Raw genomic sequence first — 20,769 nt, 5'->3', positions numbered from 1 at the left:
AAGGGACCCTGGCGTCCTCTCCCAAGGTCCTCCGATTGGGAGCTGGTCTTACAGGTAGGTGGCTTGAACGGAGGAGAACACACCAATCTGCTTCGGGATTACCGTCAGGGTCCCCAAACCGTCCCGCCCGCCCCTCACCCCCTCCCTCCCACCTCCCAAAACATCGCTGGTCAGCTGGCTGGGTCGCCATAGCTAACTTCGAAATCAACTGCTTCGTTTTCGCGGGCAGAGTATCGCGCATGCGCAAGGCACCTGTTCCAAAAGCAAGGAATTCAGGGCACTAGGGAAGATTTTTTTGAATAAACTTCGGGAAGTCAGACGAGGTGCGCATGCGTATCTCTGTTGATTGGCTTCTCGGGATTTGAAGGGGGGGGGGCGGGGAAGAACCGGAAGTTGTACTGAACCTTCACCTCCACTCGGCACTGAAGGAAACGCAAGCTCCGCAAGAGAGGTTCCGGCGCGGCTTGGCTGGAGACAGAATGGAGACCGCGATCGAAGATCCGGGACTGGACCGCGGCCCGACGCTGACCTCGTCCTGGGATGCTGTGTGCGGGGCGTTGACCCAAAGCCTCCTTCTTAGCCGGGTTGGGCCAGGTGTCCAAGACTTGGACTTCGAGCAGTTGCTGGTGCCGCCAGCTCCGGGGTGCGCCGGGCCGGAGCCGGGTGACAGTCACGCTACTGTCGGGAGGCGGGCAGGGAGCCGAGGCAGCGGGGGAGCTAGGCTGCGGGGTCGGCCGCGGTGGGCTGAGGGCGGTGGTCCCGGGAGGTGGGCGAGGCTGCGGGCAAGTGGTACCCGCTGGGCCGAAGAGGCCTGGTGAAACTCGGATTCAGGATCCTACAGTCAGGCGGGACACTTCCACAGGCTCCTCTCCCCCACACCCGAAATCAATCAACCTTCTATTCGGTGTAATAGGAATGGACCAAGTTCAGCCATGAAGAACCACGGCATCATAGAAAAAAAGACACATTGTAGTCTTTCGTTTGCATTCACTAAACGCTTTTAATTGACTGCGAATGAATTAAGAGATTTGAGTGGAATTGCCCACGGTGTAGGTGGAAAGGAATGCCCTGGCTCCTCAAGCCTCTGTTCCTTATGAATTCTGTGTGGGGCATCTGTGGGTGTTGGGGAAGGTTCTTGGTCCTCAGGGCAAGTAGAAGTGAGTCTGAAGGGATCAGTGGGTTATGGTTCTATTCAGGAAAGTTCTCTGTGTGATGTTTTATAAATTTCCTTCTCAGCCGGGATCTGGTGAGTCTGAAAAGCAGCCAGAGCCCCCGAGATGAAAACCCTTGCTTCCTTTACCTGAAGTGTGGGCTTAATGAGGGTGAAGAAATCCTTTCGGTTGGCATTCAGAGTTCAGCAAGAAACATGGAAATATACGTAGGGGAGGAGTATTGTGGAACCAGTCGGGGCAAGAAGGTCTGCACGGTCCTGGATGACAGGTTTGTGACTTGTTCAGGTGAAAGTGTTCATCTCAATCAGTGTCTTTAGTCTTGGCGCTTTCAGTGTCTGTGGATTTTCTAACATTGACGGGAGTCGTTAGGGAAGAGAAGGTAAAAACATACCAATTGGCATAGGTTAGACCACTAAGTCTTCAAACGACCAGGTAGATGAGCAAGCTTATAAATACGGACATTTAGGCCTAATTAACCGGAGTTCATCGGTAGGTCATGGTAATTAGTGGGAGAGCTTTATTAAAATGAAGACCTGGTAAGTTTTCTTGTTTCTCTCATTTAACTCAGCAAGGTCTCTTTTTAAAACAATTATACATTCTAAACTCTGAATGTATTCCTTTCGAGAAAGCACCATGTAAGTGTATATAAACCTAAGACTGCCACATCAGCCTCTTTATTAACCTATTATAAGATGGGCAATTTATGATTTTTTCCCCTAGTCTCTTATAAGGTTCTGCCCAGATCTATCCTTAATATAATCCAGACTCCATGTCCTACACATGTTGGAAATAACAGTGGTGTTTACAGAACTTTAAAATACGCTGCATGCTACCTTGTTCAGGCTTCCGAGATAGCTGCTTAACTCTTATTCCCTGTGCCTGACCAGGAAAAGGGAATCCCAGCGATGAAGTAGTGTCCCCAAAAAGTAGTGTTTGTTAAGTATATGTTAATGTTTACAAGCAATGGCTGTTAAAAATCAATTCTTTTATTTTAGCGAACACGAAGAGATTGTGTTGTACAAAAAATATCTAAAATTGGAGTCTCCCGCACATGCTTGTAAAATAAAGGTAAGTCATTGCTAAATTTTAAGATTTAAAGTCTTGTTTGTGTTCTTCACATAACTTATTTTCTCTTGGTTTGGCAGCACAAATAGTCCACCTTGGTCTAGGTTTAGTCCAGAGATGCTTAGTTAGTTGTAAAGGGGCATTATTATGTTAAAAAAAATTACCAGTCCTTAAAACATTGAAATTAAAAACAAAAACAAAACAAACAAACAAAAAAACCAACCAACAACAGAAAAGCCCATTGAAATTCTCTTTACAGTGTGGTACTTTATTAGTTACAGAAAAATGTTTCATTAGTACAGTAATACTATATTTTGAAGCCTTGTGAAACTCAGCTAAGAACATTTTTATTTTTATTTTTTGTTTTTTGAGACAGGGTTTCTTTTATTTTTATTTTTATTATTATTATTATTATTATTATTATTATTATTATTATTATTATTTATTGAACATTTTAAAAGTCTTTCTATAAAGCTATAGCAACACAAAAGGCAGACGTAAAATTGTCCCTGCATGTAAAGGATGGAGAAAAAGTTCAAACAAGAGAGCCAGAGATTTTAAGAAATTCAGACTATTGTCTTCAGCCAGATATTCTTTTTTCTTTTTTTTTTTTTTTTCTTTCTTTCTTTCTTTTTTTTTTTTTTTCTCCAGTTTTTGGCTTTTTGGTTTTCCCAGACAGGGTTACTTTGGATAGCCTTGGCTGCTCTGACTCACTTTGTAGACCAAACTGGTCTCAGACTCACAGAGATCCACCTGCTTTTGCCTTCCCGAGTCCTGGGAATACAGGCATGTGGCACTGCTCCCAGCTTCAGAAAAATATTCTTTTTTTTTTTTTTAATTTATTTATTATTATGAATACAATGCTCTGTGTGTACACCCCCAAGTCAGAAGAGGGCATCAGATCACATTACAGATGGTTGTGAGCCACCATGTGGTTGCTGGGAATTGAACTCAGGACCTCAGGAAGAACAGTCAGTGCTCTTAACCTCTGAGCCATCTCTCCAGCCCCAGAAAAATATTCTTAAGGTTGATATTAGTGATGTTGTCAGAGTTTGGGAATAGGCCCTGAGTTGGAGAACTCAAGTCCGCTTAACATGCTAATGCAGCTTTGTTGCCAGCCAGCGTTTTGGCCAATGGCAGCTTACTTAACTATTTGCACCTACTTCATGAGGAAAATTAATGTTCCCTAGAAACAAAGTTCTTGGGCCCTTTTAATCTCTGAAAGTATGTGCTTATTATCACAGGAGAAAGACATAGTTTTCATATAAGAAATGATTCTCATTGAAGAGCACAGTTCTTCATAAAACTGCTTATTCCAATGTCACTTAAAGTGGAATAAACTAATAGCCTGTAAAGGCATTTAAATAAAATAATTTATCTATCGAAACTGTCTGTACCTGTTGATAGCAGCTACTGCACAAGGCATTTAGGAATGCCAGCCTCCGTTTTAGTGGGACAAGGCAGGTGATAATCAGGTTTTACTGATTGTATGTAACATATATAATATAAAATATATACTGTAGTCTCTGGTCACGGTGGTACAGACCTTTAGTCCCAGTACGCGGGAGGCTGGGTCAGGTGGATTTCTGTGAGTTCAAGGCCAGCGTGATATATATAGCAAGTTCTAGGATAATGCTACATAGAGAGACCCTGTCTCAAAAAAACTACACAAAACAAAAATATACTGTAGTCAATGATGAAAAAAGGGTCTTGGGGTTATAAAACATAAAGGAAACAGTAGGGCCCAGTGTGGTGACAGACACCTATAATACCAGTACTCAGGAGCATCAGTTTGAGACCAGCCTGGTCTATGTAGTTAGTTCCAGACTCTCCAGAGCTAATGACTGAGATTTTGTGTGAAGAAACTAAAATGTAAAAATACAGATTAAAGAAGGAAGGTAATAAGGATAATAGAATATAAATTTAATGAGTGTTTCCCTAGCCGTTGAGGACTGTCCCATATTTGGTACCACACTCAGAGTTTAGAGAATATCAGTTTCTTTTTTACCTCTGTGTTTGTAAGAGGAGTTTATGTGTCTGTCAAAGTGAATAATTTTTGCAACTGTTCTGTGGAAGCATGTGTTAGTCTGAAGAGAGCTTTCAACTAGGGAAGCCCTCTGGCATGTACGGAAGCTTCTGTAAATGTTCCTAATACAGAATTCTGAGCTCTCACCCAGTGACTCTAGTGGCTATTTTGGCACACAAACCTCTATGCAAAGTTATCTCACCATCCTCTGCTTCAGTTTTAGCATTTGCCCAGGTTGCACAGGTTGTGCAGTAACAGCCCTTAACATTTAAACTCAGGGACTGGAGAGATGGCCCAGAGGTTAAGTGCACTGGCTGTTTTTCCAAAGGTTCGGAGTTCAATTCCCAGCAACCATATGGTGGCTCATAACCATCTATAGTGAGATCTGGTGCCCTCTTCTGGCAGACAGGCACACATGCAGGCAGAACATTGTACATATAATAAATCATAAAAAAGAAAATTAAACTCAGGTGCACCTGACTTAAAGCCCTTCCCTTATACCATTAATGAAATGCCTTTTGGTTCAGAAGTATGCATAGCCTAAACTGTCTGAGTGTGGGGAGTAACGGCTTTGTGGCAGGCAAGCACTAACCTAGCATCTTTGTGGCAAGCACTAACCTAGCGTGTGTGAGTTACCGTTCTCTCAGTACCCCAAAGTAAGTGGGAAGACAAAAACAAAAAATGGAAAATCTGTGCTGATAAAAGGCATGAGAGCCAGGCTCCAAGCTTGAGTGTCTTTCACCTACTTAGAAAGTAACCCTGAAGCCAGGAGTGGTGGTGTGCACCTTTAATCCCAGCACTCGGGAGGCAGAGGCAGGTGGATCGTTGTGAGTTCAAGGCTAGCCTGGTCTACAAAGTGCATCCAGGACAGCCAAGGCTACACAGAGAAACCCTGTCTTGGAGAAAAAAAGAAAGTAACCCTGAACTCTACTTTCTATGTAAACCACCAGCCGCTTAACACATTAAATAGTCTTTGCTGAACTGCAGAAGACTGAATTGTGGTTAGGATTAAACAAACCCTGTGTGGTCATCTGGACAGTTTTATTATTTTATATTAAATAATATTAAAGCCAACTGGGGTACACTAAGATGGAGGGTTCTTGGGTTTCCTTTTCTCTCTGGTCAGATGGAGGACTCAAACCTGGGGCCCTGAGCATGCTAGTCAGGTGCTCTACCGCTGAGCTGTCCCCCCAGCCAGGTGTGGTTTACTTTTAATTCCTTAAACTAAGTAAACAAAGCTTTCATATTCTGTATGTTTATCTTATGGCTTGGAAAGGATATCTTTACCTAAATACTTGGTGTTTGCCTCATGATACATTGGAATTTATTTTCTAACATTTAAATGTACTTGAAGCTAACTTATAGAATCTTGAGTGGCCTGTCTTGCTGTGGTTATACCAAGCAGTGTCTTTGAGTGATGGTTGTTTTTAAAACCGCTGTCGTTTCTTGGAATGTTTCTGTTTGATGATAGTTGCTGTCCTTCGGTGAAAAGCACTGTGTCCTCGTCAGTAAAGTGGTGGTGCACGTGAGACCAAGGTCAGCAACTCCTTCCCCGAGCTCTCCTGCTATAGGGTCACGGATCGACCTGGACAATGTCCAAACCATCATGGAGTCCATGGGTTCGAAGCTTTCCCCTGGAGCTCAGCAGCTGATGAATATGATCAGATTTCAGCAGCAGGCAAGTAAAGATGGGTCATATTCTGTTTTAAATGCTGGCTTGTGGCGGCGGTGCAGAGCCTGAGTTCAGATTCCCAGCGCTCATGTAAAAGCAGGAAGCATTACTTTTTTCCCCCTCTTTTTCTTTTCTTTCTTTTTTTTTTTATTGAAAAATAAAATGATTCATATTACATCTCATTTTCTATCCCATCCCATGCATCCTCCCATTCTTCCCTCCCTCCCACTTTCACCCCATTCCCCTTCCCTATGACTGTGACTGAGGGGGACCTCCTCCCCCTGAATATGATGCTAGGGTATCAAGTTTCTTCTTGGTAGTCTGCTAGCCTTCCTCCGAGTGCCATCGGGCCTCCCCATCAAGGGGACATGGCCAAATATGGGGCACCAGAGTTCGTGTGAAAGTCAGTCCCCAGTCTCCACTTAACTGTGGAGAATGTCCTGTCCCTTGGCTAGATCTTGGTAGGGGTTTGATGATGACTGCACGTATTGTCCTTGGTTGGTGCCTTAGATCGAGCAGAACCCCTGGGCGCAGGAAGCATTATTAGATGTGTCCGTGATCCCTGTGTAGATGGGAGGTGGAGGCATGAGAATCTTTTGGAGTTCACTAAGGGGTTAGACCTTGTCCCAAAGAGGTGGAAGGTGAGAACTTGAAGTAATCTTCTGACTTTAGAGCTCCCCTACCCCCAAACGCGTGCGCGCGCGCACACACACACACACACACACACACACACACACACATACATGCTTGCTCAAACATGCCCCTCTTCCAAAAGCAAAAAAAAAAACTCAAAACTTCTTTTTAATGCTGACCTTTTATACAGTAATATAGTATATTGACTTTTCTATTAATTTCTACACTGATGATTTAATTGTCATCTGTTTATAATTTTTATAAAAGCCACATTTTGTAGACTTGCTCTTCTACAGGATGTTCTGACTGCATATCCTCAGTGTTTCCTGAACTCATTTTACACATTTATTCAGCAGTGAACAAGACTCTGGCTTGTTCCCTCTTTAGGGAATGAAGGGTAATCAGTGTGTAGCCTACCACCCTGGTCATAGCCCCATTCTCCTCTCCTTCCAGTCCTACTTTCCCTCACCCCCGTCTCCTATTCCTTAGAAAAGGGGGGGCCCCTTCCCATCCACCCCAGTTCATCAAATCGCATCAGGACTGAGCGTGTCTTCTTCCCCTGTGGCCTGGCAAGGCAGTCTAACCAGGGGGAATGATCAAAGAGCAGGCAACAGAGTCCATGTCAGGGACAGCCCCCATTGGCTACATCTTTGTAGGGGGCATAAGTCTAGTCCATGCATGGGTCTTGGATGAGTCTTCAGTCTCAGCAAACCCCTCTGGGCCTTGCTTAATTGGCTCCGTTGGTGGTCTTGTGGAGCTCCTGTCACCTCTAGGTCCTTTTCTCCTTCCTCACACTTTTCCACAAGACTCCCTATGCATTGCTCAATGTTTGCCTGTGAGTTTCAGCATCTGTTTTGAAGTGCTGCTGGGTGGAGCCTCTCAGAGGACAACTCAGCTAGCCTCCTGTCTGCAAGCATAGCAGAGTATCCTTACTAGTGTGAGGGGTTGGCTCTGTCCCATGGGGCGGGTCTTGGGCGGGGCCAGGCACTGGTTGGACATTCCCTCCACCTCTGCTCCATCTTGTCCTGCGCATCTTGTAGGCAGGGTAAATTTTGCGTCGAAGTTTTTGTGGGTGGGTTAGTGTCCCCTCCCTCTACTAGGAGACTTGTCTAGTTAAAGGGTGTCCTCTTCAGTCTCTGTGACCTCTGCTACTAGGAGTCTCTGCTAGAGTCCCCCTTAAATCCTCCCAAAAAGCCTACCCTTACTGGGGTCTCCACCTTGTCCCAGAGATGCCCCCACCCACAGTTTCTTTTTTCTCTACAGGCCTCCGTTGTCCTGGCCAGGCTCTCCCCGGTCTGCTCTCCACCCTCAGATCTCTCGGCGCTCCCCGTCTTACCTTGTTCCCTCTCTTCAGCCACTTCAGTGCCTCTTCTGTTTCCCCTTCTGAGAGAGACTTTTGGATCCTCCTTGTTGCTTATCTTCTTTGGGTCTGTGCATTGTAGTATATTTATCCTGTGCTCTATGGCTAAAACCCATTTATGCGTGAGTGCACACCATGTGTGTGTACTCAGGGGTCTGGGTGGCCTCACTCAGGCTGATCTTTTCTAGATTCATCCATTTGCCTTCTATGTGGTGAGTGATGAGGTTGAGGAAGGTGTGCTTGCTGGGCTGTGGTGGCCTACACCTTAGTCCCTGAACTCGGGGGGCAGTGGCAGGCAGAGCTCTATAAGTTTGAGGTCAGCCTGGTCTACAGAGTAAGTTCCAGGGCAGCCAGGGCTCCCCTGAAAAACCAAAAAGAAAAAAAAAATAAATAAAATAAAAAGGAAGACATACTGAAGTTAGTGAGTGCAATCAGTGGTATGTCTTTGGGCTGTGAAAGAGGAAGATGGGGTTAGCCGGGTTTGTCTAGAGGCTGGCTGTTTTAGAGGAATGCTAATAACGGATGAGAGCTGTGCTGGAGGGAGTGGGGTTTGCTAAGAAACGAAAGGAAGTGAACAGACAGGAGAGATTTAAAGACTTGTGCTAGATCATAGAGAGCTTGGATGCTGTCTTAAGTTTGTAAGCATTTTGGCCTATTTTAAAAGAGGTTTTAAACCACTGCTATGTGGAAGGTAAACCCAAGGAAAGTAAGACTATGACAGAGAGACCCAGCTGTATGTGATTTCTCTCCCCCAGATGACAGGTGAGATTAATAAGCCAAGGAGCACAGTCATTGGGACTAGACAGTTAACACCATTCATTATTTGAAGCAGTGAAAAATTGAGATTTTGAGGATGACATTACCAGAAATGTAAGTGGAACCAACGGGATGAGGACACTTGGTAAAAGGAGTCCAGTTTGGGGAATGTAAAACTTTGCTGTGAACAAGGCGTTTCCTGGAAGGATATTATGGCATTTGTAGCTGTGGTCAGGAGAGGAGGAGGTGGCTGGGTAGAAGGGAGGTTTGGGAGGTGTTCACCACTGTAGGAACACTGTGAACAGAGAGGCTGAAACTAGAAAGACCCCTGGAGAGTAGCTGCATCTGGCGAACCGTGGGGAGAGGGAGGAGGACTAGAAGGAGAGCAGGCACCAGTGTGATCGAGTAGCAGCTGCCATCAAAGGGAGGTTCTAATGCTGGGTGAGCTGAGGCTGGCTCTTGTCTGTCACTCAGGAGTTCTGCCTCCCTCAGCAGGGTCAGTCATGGTGTTCTATAATGAAATTCTCTTCTACCACTGTAAAGATCACAGTGTCGAGGTGGAAACTTAGAAATACTGCAAAAACTTGTAAGTACTGCCGGGTTTCACTGCGGGAGTCGGGGCAGCCCTGGGCAGAAGAGGTACGGGAACCAGGAGACCTGAAGATTTCAGAAACCATAAAAACATTTTAAAACAAATGGCGGTCTCTGGTTTACTTCCTGCCCAGTGTTTTCTCACTTGGTTCCTTAGGCTCCTGCCTGGTCCTCCTGCTCAGCCACGCAAGCAGAATGCACTCAAAGGGAAGCCGAAGCCCCTGTTTCACGTGTAAAGGCACTGGCTACTTGTCTGTGCACCCAGCTGTCATCCTGGCACTCCTTCCTTCCTCACCTTGGCGACAGGTCCTTGGGTCCCTGTTGACGTTCTTTTCTGGTGTTCATATTCCTCATGTACACAAGCTGCCACAGGGCCTTCGTATTCAGTTGTTCTCTTTGGCTAGAACTCCCCTTCTATGATGTTATTGCATCTGTTTCCTTCTTATTCTAATTTCACCTTAGTCATTATATCCTTAAATGAGACCTTCTCTGTCACCCAGTTTATCGCAGTTTTGTCTGTGCCCTGTTGATGAGATTGTTATATATTAGTTAGTTATTGTTTTTCCTCATAACGTGAGGAGCCCTGAGTGCTGAGATTAAAAGAACATGCACTCGGAGGCTTGTTTTTTTGTTTATGGCACTATGTGTATGTACACATATATGCTGGTTTGGGTTATCCTATAAATACTTATTTAGCAAGTGAATTTAAATAGTAATAGAATATAAAGCACATTATGGAGGATTGGATAGTAGCTGGAGGTATTGAATGCAAACAGGTTTTTCCAAGAAGTTTAGACATAAAGTGGAGATTAGAAGGTAGCTATATGAAGAAATATTGAGGATAGTGGAAATATTTGTCAGCTTTTGAGGTTTGTGCCTTTTTAGGAGCTATGACAGTTTGATTTTTCTTTCTCTTCCCGCCCCCCCCCCAGCCCCCCATATATTTTATGCAGGGTCTCTCTTATGGAGTCCAGGCTGTTTTAGAACTCACTCTGTAGGCCAGGCTGGCCTCAGTCTCACAGAGATCCTGCCTCTGCCTCCTGACTACTGAAATTAAAGGTGTGTCCCTCCATGTCCAGCTAGTCTGATTTTTTTCTTAAAGTGTGTTCCATAGACTGCAAAGTCCTTTGCGATGTTTTCAGAAGATTAACTCCAGGCCCTTTCTTGTTACCTACAAATCTGACAGGGTAGAGTTTAGGAATCAGTGTTTTAAATGGTGATTTCTGAGGCAAAGTTCACGTGTATTATAATCTTTTAGTAGATGTAAAAAAGCAAACAACAAATATGAAGGATTATGGAAATGATTGGAGGAGAGTGATCAATTAAATAGAATCAGCTCACTATCTTTTAAAAACTTGACTCTGAGAAAAATTACATTTTTTATGGCTTTATTCTATTAATAAAGTTTTCTATTCCATGAATTTCACTCAGAGAAAGTTATTAGGTGGAAAGTAACGGTGTTCTTACTGCTGTCACTCTGTTCCACAGAGGTAACCAAGGCGACAGTTTGTGTGAATCCTTTGAGTTTTCTGTGTACTGAAACACGTGGAAGGCCTTCCTTCTTGACAGCCACAGTGATAGGTTACGACCATGTACCTTGTGGCTAGGAGTTCTGGAATCCAGAATTGAGCTTGTGGAGCATATGGCAGTTGTGTTTTTAAATTTTTGAGTCACTTCTATGCTGTTTTCCATTATTGCATTTTACATTTCTGCTGGCTAGTTTTTATAATTAGTGATTTTTGTATTGTTTTGTTTTTGAGACAGGGTTTCTCTGGGTAGAGTTGACCAGGTTGACCTAGAACTCACAGATATCCACAGATATCCACCTGCCTCTGCCTCCTGAGTGCTGGGATTGAAGGTGTGCACCACCATGCCCAGCTTAGTGAATTTTTTTTTTTTTTTACAGATAACTGCAGTATATATTTGTCAAAAAGGATTACCTTTAGCAAATACTTTTACAGTTACGATTGTTTAATTTTTTTTCCTGCTAAACTAATGGCAACCCATAATTTTGACGTGGACTATAGTATAAATCTCATTGCCTTTAGTGCATATTTGTCAATTCCCTAGTGTACAGTTTTGAGCTGTAATAGAAAGTGGGCATTTCCATTATGACCGAATAAAGCTCGTTTAAGCTAAAGGAAGGATATCTAATGCTGTAACTGTGTGAATATAAATGATTTTTTTTGTTGTTGCAGGGATATGTCAAGGTTTATTCAAAACTGGCATTCAGTAGAACAAGATAAATTAACAACAGGGTAACATTTTTTACAAAGAGCCTTTTTGAAAACGAAGTTCAGTAAAGAGGTTAGATAGGGACCGGCTGTGTAGACGCCCCCCCCCTCCCCCAACCTCTGCTTCCCTGGCCGGTATCCTGCCTGCCTACTTGATTTTTCCCTAGAGTATTCATCATCATCTCCATCCTGTGATATAGTCCCTCCCTCCCTCCCTCCCTCCCCCTCCCTCCCTCCCTCCCTTGCCCCTTCCTCCCTCCCTTCCCTCTCCCTCCATGTCTTGGATCTTCCCATGCTTATATGTCATGTAGGTTCCAATGAGGTCAGGGATTTTAATGTGGTTTATTCACTGACATATGTCTTATGCTTGAACTGGAGTGCAGCACTGAGGAGATTTCTGGTAAAAGTTTGTTGGGTAAAGGCTTGGCCTCATGGTAATATTTTCAAGTCTTTAGATGAACACATCAACATAGTCTCTTTAGTTAACCCTGATGAGTACTTTTTGGACCTGCCTCTCACGAGCTGTTGACCAGCCATAGAAGATGATAGTCCCTGGCTGGAAAAAGAAATCCATGGCTGGCATCTAGGTTTTAAAGTTAAAATCAAATCATTTGTCTTAACAGTGTTTGTTAGGCTAGAGGTCATTTACCTGTTCTTTATTGGAAAAACTGAAAGGCAAATAGAAAGGGTGCTGCAGCCTTCTCTTTAAGATGAGCCAAGATCTTCTTATGGTCAGTTTGGTTGTGGCTCCAGAATATACATAACTAATTATCCTAGAAATTATTAAAGCAAGCACAGCCAAGGGGTAGGTCACTTTAGTCATCAAAAATGTCACCAATATGCCCATCAAACATCTGCAGTAGTGTAACTGTCCATCATGTAACCTCCGTGAAAACCCATTGCAAAAGATATGGCCAGGTAAAATGACTAGTATATTATATGACAAAATGGACATTCTGGGTTGAATTTTGAGAAGATGATTAATTGGGGCTGGAGAATGCTCAGCAGTTAAGAGTACTTGGGCTCATGTGGAGGTCCTAGATCCTATTTCTAGCATCAACATCAGGTGGTTTCAACTGTTTGTAACTCCAGTTCCAAAGGCTGATACCCTTTCCTTGCCCTGTGAGCACCTGCATATACCTGGTGTATATACATAGGCTCAGGCATACATACATATACATAAAAATACAAAATAAATAAGTCTAAAAGAAAATGATCAACTATATTATATGTTACTGCCATAAGGAAGCCTTTAGTAGTGAAAACATTTCAGTTAGTTAGTATATTTTACCATTATAGTTTATATATATATATATATATATATATATATGGTTTGTTTGTTTTGTTTTCTGTTTTTTTGAGACAGGATTTCTCTGTGTAGCCGTGCCTATCCTGGAGTCCCTTTGTAGACCAAGGTGGACTTGAACTCACAGCGATCCACCTGCCTCTGCCTCTGGAGTGCTGGGATTAAAGGGTAGTGACTATTTTAATATGTTCCTTAGGAAAAGATATAGTGAAATATTAAAAGAAGTTTAGGTTGGGGCTGGAAAGGTGGCTCAGCTGTTAAGAACACTGATTGCTGTTCCAGAAGTCCTGAGTTCAAATCTCAGCAACCACATGGCAGCTCACAAGCATCTATAATGGGATCTGCTGCCCTCTCCTGGTGTGCAGGAACACATGCAGACAGAACATTCACACACATAAAATACATAAATAAACTTTTTAAAAAGAGATTTAGATCTATGTCCCAACCCCGCCTCTTACTGGCTGATCTCCTTGGGCAGGAGCTTTACACCTTTGTGTCCTCTTCTTAACATTGAACAGTGACAACTTTCTTCATGGAACTGAGAATGTGCAGCGCCTGATTTGTAGCAACCACTCCGGACATTAGCCTTCACTCTTTAATACTTACTTGTTTTCCTCGTTCAGAATTGTCTCCCCTTCGGAGATCAGCTTCAGTCAGTGTTGGGAAGTCTAGGACACAAGCATCTGATCGCACTGCAGTCTTCGCCTTCGTCAGGAGTCTCAGACAAGGCGTCCTCTACACCGTTTCCTTTTAGAACTGGATTGACACCTTCAGCCATCACTGAGAATTTAAAGACTCTTATTGATAAAAGCACACAGCCACCTGGAGAAGGATCTAGCACAAATGACGAGGCATGTCACCTTATGCCACAGACCCATTCCCTCGGAAACGATCTTAAAAATGCAGTCTCTTCTTTCTTACCAAAGAAGGCAAGTGGCAGCTCAAATGTGCCCAACTCTGAGTTGCTGCCTTTTCTACAGAATTTATGCAGTCAGGTCAACCATCTCCGCGTGGGACATAATACCAGATGGCAAGAAAACATCTCCAAGCCCCGAGAGGGCATTGTCGGTGTTTCGTAAGTATCTTGTTTTAAGGCAAATACGGTTGAGATTTGGTAGGTGGGAGAGTCAGATGAAGGGAAAGAGATTTGCCTGAGAAGCTGTTCCCAGCATTTACAGTCCATCACTGACACACTTAATAGGAATAGAATAGAGTGGACCACATTGAAAGAAGTGTCTGGAATTGGTGTTGCACAGTTTCAAGCATTTGTGGAAGAGGTACAGCCATTAGCCATGGGTTGCAATAGAAAGCTGCATGAATGAATTTGGAGGAACTATGAGAATTTATCTTTTTGTTTTGTTTTGTTTGGTTTTTTGAGACAGGGTTTCTCTTGTAGTCTTGGCCAGCTGTCCTGGACTTGCTTTGTAGACAAGGCTGGCCTCAAACTCATAGAGATCCACCTGCCTCTGCCTCCTGAGTTTTAGGATTAAAGGCTGCACCGCCACACCTGGCGAGAATTTATCATCTTTGACTAGGTGTGTTATGCACATCATTGTAACAGGTTACCTTTGTAGCTTGTGCCTGTTCCGGTCTACTTTTATAGTCAAAAGCTGTAGTGGGAAGGGAATTATTTATAGTGCAGAGGCTCTTATCTTCAGGTCTCAATCCATTATCTTTGCAGCATTTATTTGATTAGGATGTTTCCAAATAGCATATTTCTAAATGATAATAGTTTGCCCAGATGGTGTTCTGGCCTGAAATACAAGACTCTGTTCATAGTTCCAGTTAACCATTTTACTCTACTGTTTAATCTGCCTTAGTTTGAAATCTACATCTGAAAATAATTACCATAGTTTACTTAGTTTGAAAGAAAACATCACCGACACCAACATGATTACATTAGCGCTTTATACTAGGCTCTACCAACAGTAACAGAATAGCTTTTTTCATGTCTGTGGAAAATTTGCAGACATAAATTGTATCTCCAGTCATAAAGTGGCCTCATCAAATTTAAGAGGACTGAAATTATAGAAAGCATTTTCTCTGACCATACAGATAGATAAGGAATCATTTAACAGGCCGGGCGTGGTGGTGCACGCCTTTAATTGCAGCACTCCAGAGGCAGGTGGATCGCTGTGAGTTTGAGGCCAGCCTAGTCTACAAAGCGAGTCCAGGACAGGGAAAAAAAAATCGTTTAATGTAGGCTCTGTTTCTTAACAACTAAACTTTATTATACAACCCAATTAGCTTACACAAGAGGGGAAAAAGGTTAAAGGGAAAAAAGAGTGAACCTTCCGGTATCCGTTCCACGGGACGGGCCCTTAGGTGTCTCTGGCCTGTGTGCTGGTCCAGCCTGTTCGCTGATCCATGTGCGCTCAAGCCCAGTGTCAACCTGCTATTGCTCTCTCCTCTCCACCTGCCTGGGTCACATGCAAAGGGCGGTCTCCTTCTCCCATTGAGGGTCGATTAGAAAAACAATAGTCCAAGTGGAGTCCCCAAGTCTGCTTCCTGAATTCCAGGCCCAGGATGGCTCCACCCAGTCTATCACAAGATATCCATGGGGTGTCCAAGGGTAAAGCCCGCCAAGACTGCTTTCACCTGTGACAAAGATTATAGTCTTTCCCACAATTTAACAGTAACAGAAAGACAATAAAAACAACACGGCTTTTCTGTTTCGAGAAGTCTAGGAGTTGGCAAAGTGCCTGCCTGCTATGCAAGCATAAGGACCTGAATTTCAAACCATCTGTTTAAAAAAAAAATACAACCTGAGTGTGGTGGTGTATGCCTATAGTCCTGGTCCTGGGGAGGCGCAGACAGGACCACCCTTGGGGATTGCTGGCCAGCTAGTCTTACTAAATCAATGAACTCTCGGTTCTGTAAGAGACTCGGTCTCAACAAATAGGATAGAGTGACAGAGGTAGACACTGGATGTCAGCCTCCTGCTCTGTAAACCCAGGTACACACACACATGTGTATTCACATGAACATGTGCACATGTATACCGCACGTACATCACACACAAAAGAAGTCTCAACAAAGACATTTTTTAAAATACATAAATCTGTGTAAAAAATAGATGAACGTTTGTGGGCTGTAGCTAAAGAAGGGATGACGAGGGTTTGTAGTCTCATATGCTGCTTTAGTGAAGATGGCTCTCTCAGGACAGTGGCATAGAATTACTACCCCAAAAATGAAATAGAGGCTGGAGAGAGATGGCTCAGCAGTTAGGAGCATTTGTTGATTTAACTTCCAGCACCCTCATTACTTATAACCACCTGTAACTCTAGTCCCAGTAATCCAGGTGTGCTCTCCTGACCTCTGTGGGTACCAGGCATGCTTCTATCAAAACTAGAAAATAAAGAAGATGCAAACCACCAGTTTGAGATGCAGTGGGCAGAGATGCACTGCAGAGCCTTGGGCATTTCAAAGGTAGAAAGGGATTGTGGAAATAACTTGATGCTCACAAATTTAATAACTTCTTTTCACAAACCACAAGCTACAGAACACAACACAAAGTAGATAATGGAATGACCCTGTAGCCACTGAAAGTACGAGTTTGTAGTGGAAGGTGTTACAGATTGGATGTGTTGAAGGCCTGAGTCCTGCTTAGTGCTGTGGTCCTCAACCTTCCTAATGCTGCAACCCTTTAATACAGTTCCTCATGTCATGGTGACTCCAACCATCAAATTGTTCTGTTGCTACTTCATAACTTCAATTTTGCTACTGTTGTGAATCATACTGTAAATATCTAATTCTAATATGCAGGAGATCTGCTATGAGACCTCCATGTTGAGAGCCACTGGGTAGTGGATCCAGCCATTGGAAAAGAAAGGCCACAAAGAAATGACAGGACAGATATCTTTGTAGTTAAAAGTTGTGCCTCCTGATTAATGGTTTGGGGATGAACATCGTATATGTGATAAAATAGCTCAGAGCTCTACATACATTTTGTATAAACACAATGGTTTTGATGTTACTTCACAGTCAGGAAATAATAAAACCATCATATGTTACCGTAAGTCTGAGAAATAAGCAAATTATTTTAAAACTTCAGGGAAAACTATATTTTAATATGTGCAAGTCTCTATTAGCTTTTGGCTACAGTCTTCTAGGTATTACCTTAAAACATGTAATTAGTAAGAACACTGAGAGCAAAGGGAGTTAAGGTCTGAAATGCAAGTATTTATACAGTAAGTCACTGCCTTAGGGCATTCTAGGGAGGAGAGAATTCCGTGCTACCAATGGTGTGAGTCACTAGAACAGTGGCTTTACACCTCGCGTACACTTGGGAATGCCACTGTGTTCACAGGAGCATAAGCACGAAGGAGTCAGATACCGCCTTTCTATTAGCTTAAAGATACTTTGGCTCTCATTGAGTCCCTGGAGGAGAGATTTTCGGCCCCACTGTGAGGCTCACTGTTCTGGCGTTCACTGAATACAACAGCCCTTTCCGAAAGGCTTGTTAGTTTTTTGAGACAGATTTTTCATCTAGCCCAGTGTCTTGATTACTTTTTATTGCCATGCTAAAACATCATGGCCCAGTCAACTCACAAAAGAAAACATGTAATTTGGCAGCTCAGGGTTCCAGAGGGTTATAGCCACGGCCGTCATGGTGGAGACATGGAGCAGACAGGTGTAACTGGGCGTCGGTAGCTGAGAGCTTACCACTGAGGCACAAGCACTAGGCTAATTGAGAGAGCGACCCCCAGTGGCACACCTACTCCAGCAAGGCCACGCCTCCTAACTCTTCCCAAGCAGTTCTGCCACTTGGGGACCAAACATTCAGCTATATGAGCCTGTGGGGGCCGTTCTCATTCAACAGCCCCACCCAGGCAAGCCTTCCATTGACTCTGCATTGACCGTGAACTTTTTGATCTTCTTGGCTCCTTTCCCAAGTGCTGAAATTAGAGGTGTATGCTACACCTTGTGCATGTGTGTGCTTGCAGGTGAAGCCTGCTCAGCATGTGGAAGCCAGGGGACAAGCTCAGGTGTGCTGTCTCAGAAGCCGTCCACATTGTCTTTTGAGATAGGGTCTCTCACTGGCCGAGAGCCTCTGATCAAACTAGGCGGGCTGGCTAGAGAGCCCCTGGGGCCCTCTTGTCTCTTGTCTGTACCTACCCAATGCTGGCATGTTAAGTTCTCACTACCACACCTGGCATGTCCATGTGAACTTAGCAAGTGTGTGTTGGTGTATGAGGGTGTACATGCACTTGTGTGCACATGAGGGAGGAGGAGAGAGGTTACTTTTCCGTGTCTTCTTTAATCATGTCCCAGCTTAGGTTTTTTTTTTGTTTTTTGTTTTTTGTTTTTTGTTTTTTATTGCAGGGGACTTTCAGTGGTTTCACATGGGGTTTAACAATGAAGACAAGGAGGCATCTGTATAGTGTAACACTGTTGGCCTTTTTGCTGGCGCAGTCTCTTCCCTGCCTCTGTGCTCCCGCCACATGCCTCTCTGTTGTACTGCCCTACTCAGTCCCCAGTCATCCCTCTTCTGTGTCCTGCCTCTGTCCTTCTGCTTGGTCAACCTGCCCCAGCCGCCTGCTCTTTGTTCTGTAAACCCCACATTCCTTACTCATATCAGCAGCAGGACAGTGCTAGGTCCTTGTCTCTGTGTTGCCTTCTGCCACTGAAGGTTATGGGACCGTCGCCACAGGCAGCTTGCTTTTTAACATACAATCTCAGAGAGTCCTCTTTGGAGGCAAGTGAGGAAATAACAGACATTTATATATCCTGCTAACCTGCCACTGCCAGCACAGCAATTAACAAGTGAGCATATGGGGCACACTTCACAGCCAGTTGATACAACATGTGGAGGTTATCCCAACAGTTTCTGAGACAGCCATGGGGATTATAGGTACAAGCATTAGTTTTTTTATTTTATTTTAATGGAGTGCTGGGGATATGAACTTAGGTCCCTATACTTGTATGACAGTGGCTTTCCTAGCTGAGCCATCTCCCTAGCCCCAGCTTTTACTTTTAATTTGAATGTGGAGAGTCTAATGTGGATCATCTTGCTTGCAAGGCAGATCTTTTAGTGACCAACCTGTCTCTCCTGACCCTGCATTTGGTCTTATGCAGTGCTAGGGACCACACCGAAGGTTTTTTACATGCTAGAAAAACACTCGAGCTACAGAGCTGCAGCGCAGCCTCAGCTTGTTCTTTGAAGTATTGTCTTTGCTTTATATTGTTTTCAATTGTCTTAACTAACAAAAGCAGTTAATAGGAGAGTGCTGTGCACTCAGGACTGTGGCCACTGTTGTAGGTTTTAGATCTGTAGAGAAGACACCAACGCTACGTCTTATCTGCCATTCGGCTGCCTTAGTTGTTTTTGTCATCATATAAGAGAAAATTGATATATTTAATTTTTTATTTTTAGGATGGAAGAGCAGCCTATTTGCTCCTACTTGGAGAAGATTCTTTCTAAAAACATGGAACTGATGGAGAAGAAGCTTATGGACCACATTGATGAGCGGATCTATCAGCTCCAGGAGCACATAGATGCTAAAATAGCTTTGTTAGTGGACTTTCTGCGAAGTCCCAACTCCCCACCCCCAGAGATGCCTCTAAGACACTATGACTCCAGAGAAAGACTTTCCAATGGAGAAAGATGAGCTATGGACATACCCAATTATTGCAGATATTTATTATATATTTATTATAAAGCCAAAATCCAAAAAGATTATCAAAATCAAGTCTTTAATGTCCTTTGAAGGATCGTTGTATCACATGAAGTGACCTCAGTGCTCATTTACATTGCGCCTGTTACTGTAGATGCAGGTCTGTGCACCAGCAGGTGTCCTGACACGGTTGAAAGTTATTTTGCTTGCTGTATTTTTCACTCTTACAGAAATGTACACCTGTGTTGCTCAACTGTTTTAGATGTTTAAGGACTTTCTAATGCAATTTATTAGTTTGTATTGTATATTACATGTTTGAAGTGAATTTTTTATTTATACAGATACCTATAAAATATAGTCTCAGGAGTATGAAAAGTAATGCTAAAATATTTGATTTTTTTTTCCTAATTATTTTTGGAAAGTTGGGTTTTTGGACTCTTTCATTCAGATTACCAGTTTCACTTCCTACTGTTTATCTGAGGTGAATCTCCTGTGCTTGGGCTGTTTGAGATAGTTGTTGGGGTGCACTGTGTGGAGGGTGTCTCTGTTCTTCATCACCTGCCTCAGGTATTCCCTGAGTACCTTTAATAAAAATCTGATGGCCAACAGCTGGACAGGAAGTGGAAGGTGGGACTTCTTGGTAGAGAGAAAGAGACACTGGGAAAGCTATGAAAAGAGGAGATTCAGAGAGGATGTGGAGATTGACAGTCAGACCAGGTAGTTGCTCAGGGCAGGACATGGGTAGATTATTGGGGTTAGAGGCGCTGTGGGGGCAGGTAGCCCAAGCTAAAGGCCTAAGCTTTTAAATCATACAAGAGTCTCGGTGTCCTTATTTACCCAGCTGGTGGGTCCGTAAAGTCCAGCCACAGTAGTCTACACAGTGAGGGTAGTGCTGCTTGTTCAGTGCAGCGCAGCTGTAGATTACTCGTTTTCACTCCTACTATTTCAGATTTGGTGCTGCAGGTGAAATGGAGGGAAATTCTTTTCTGGAACTGACAAGTTTTTTATCTGGGAGCCTTTTCTAGCAGGTATACTGTGTAACAGTCTGAGAATCTAAAAGGAGGGTAGAGGCATGAATCCAGGGGACCACTGTCTCCAGCAGTCTAAATTTTCAGAACTTAACTGATATCCATGTTTGTGATACAGCTGTGCCTGAAGGCGTTGATCTGAAGACCACCGTAAGCGAATAGAAAGAACTCTTTTCAGCTAATTTGATTAAGTTGTTTCTTTTTTGTTTTAAAGAGGATCTTTTGTTCTCGCCTGTTGTTTTGGAACACAGTTGAGTTTGAACATACAGCACAGGTGACAGCATGTAGGACTCACCACACTTTCGCTGT

At 43.5% G+C, this 20,769-nt stretch overlaps 1 protein-coding gene across 1 annotated transcript; it reads left to right on the top strand.

Moving 5' to 3' along the window:
- The first annotated feature begins 438 nt into the window (after positions 1-438).
- C5H10orf88 (chromosome 5 C10orf88 homolog) lies at positions 439-19,557 on the top strand. The gene is made up of 6 exons (XM_051145440.1): positions 439-643; positions 1,237-1,440; positions 2,168-2,240; positions 5,735-5,941; positions 13,439-13,890; positions 19,192-19,557. Exons 1-6 carry the CDS (start codon positions 480-482, stop codon positions 19,424-19,426), a joined length of 1,335 nt encoding a protein of 444 aa, XP_051001397.1. The 5' UTR covers positions 439-479; the 3' UTR covers positions 19,427-19,557.
- The last annotated feature ends 1,212 nt before the right edge of the window (positions 19,558-20,769 follow it).

Source organism: Acomys russatus, chromosome 5 (genome assembly GCF_903995435.1).
Source record: "Acomys russatus chromosome 5, mAcoRus1.1, whole genome shotgun sequence".
Classification (NCBI taxonomy): domain Eukaryota; kingdom Metazoa; phylum Chordata; class Mammalia; order Rodentia; family Muridae; genus Acomys; species Acomys russatus.
This window is presented reverse-complemented; position numbering and strand designations above follow the sequence as displayed.

Coding starts and splice junctions, on each gene's coding strand:
- C5H10orf88 (XM_051145440.1), top strand. CDS start 480: ATGGAGACCGCGATCGAAGATCCGGGACTGGACCGCGGCCCGACGCTG. Junction 644..1,236: donor CTGGTGCCGCCAGCTCCGGG/GTGCGCCGGGCC, acceptor TTTCCTTCTCAG/CCGGGATCTGGTGAGTCTGA. Junction 5,942..13,438: donor TGATCAGATTTCAGCAGCAG/GCAAGTAAAGAT, acceptor TTCCTCGTTCAG/AATTGTCTCCCCTTCGGAGA.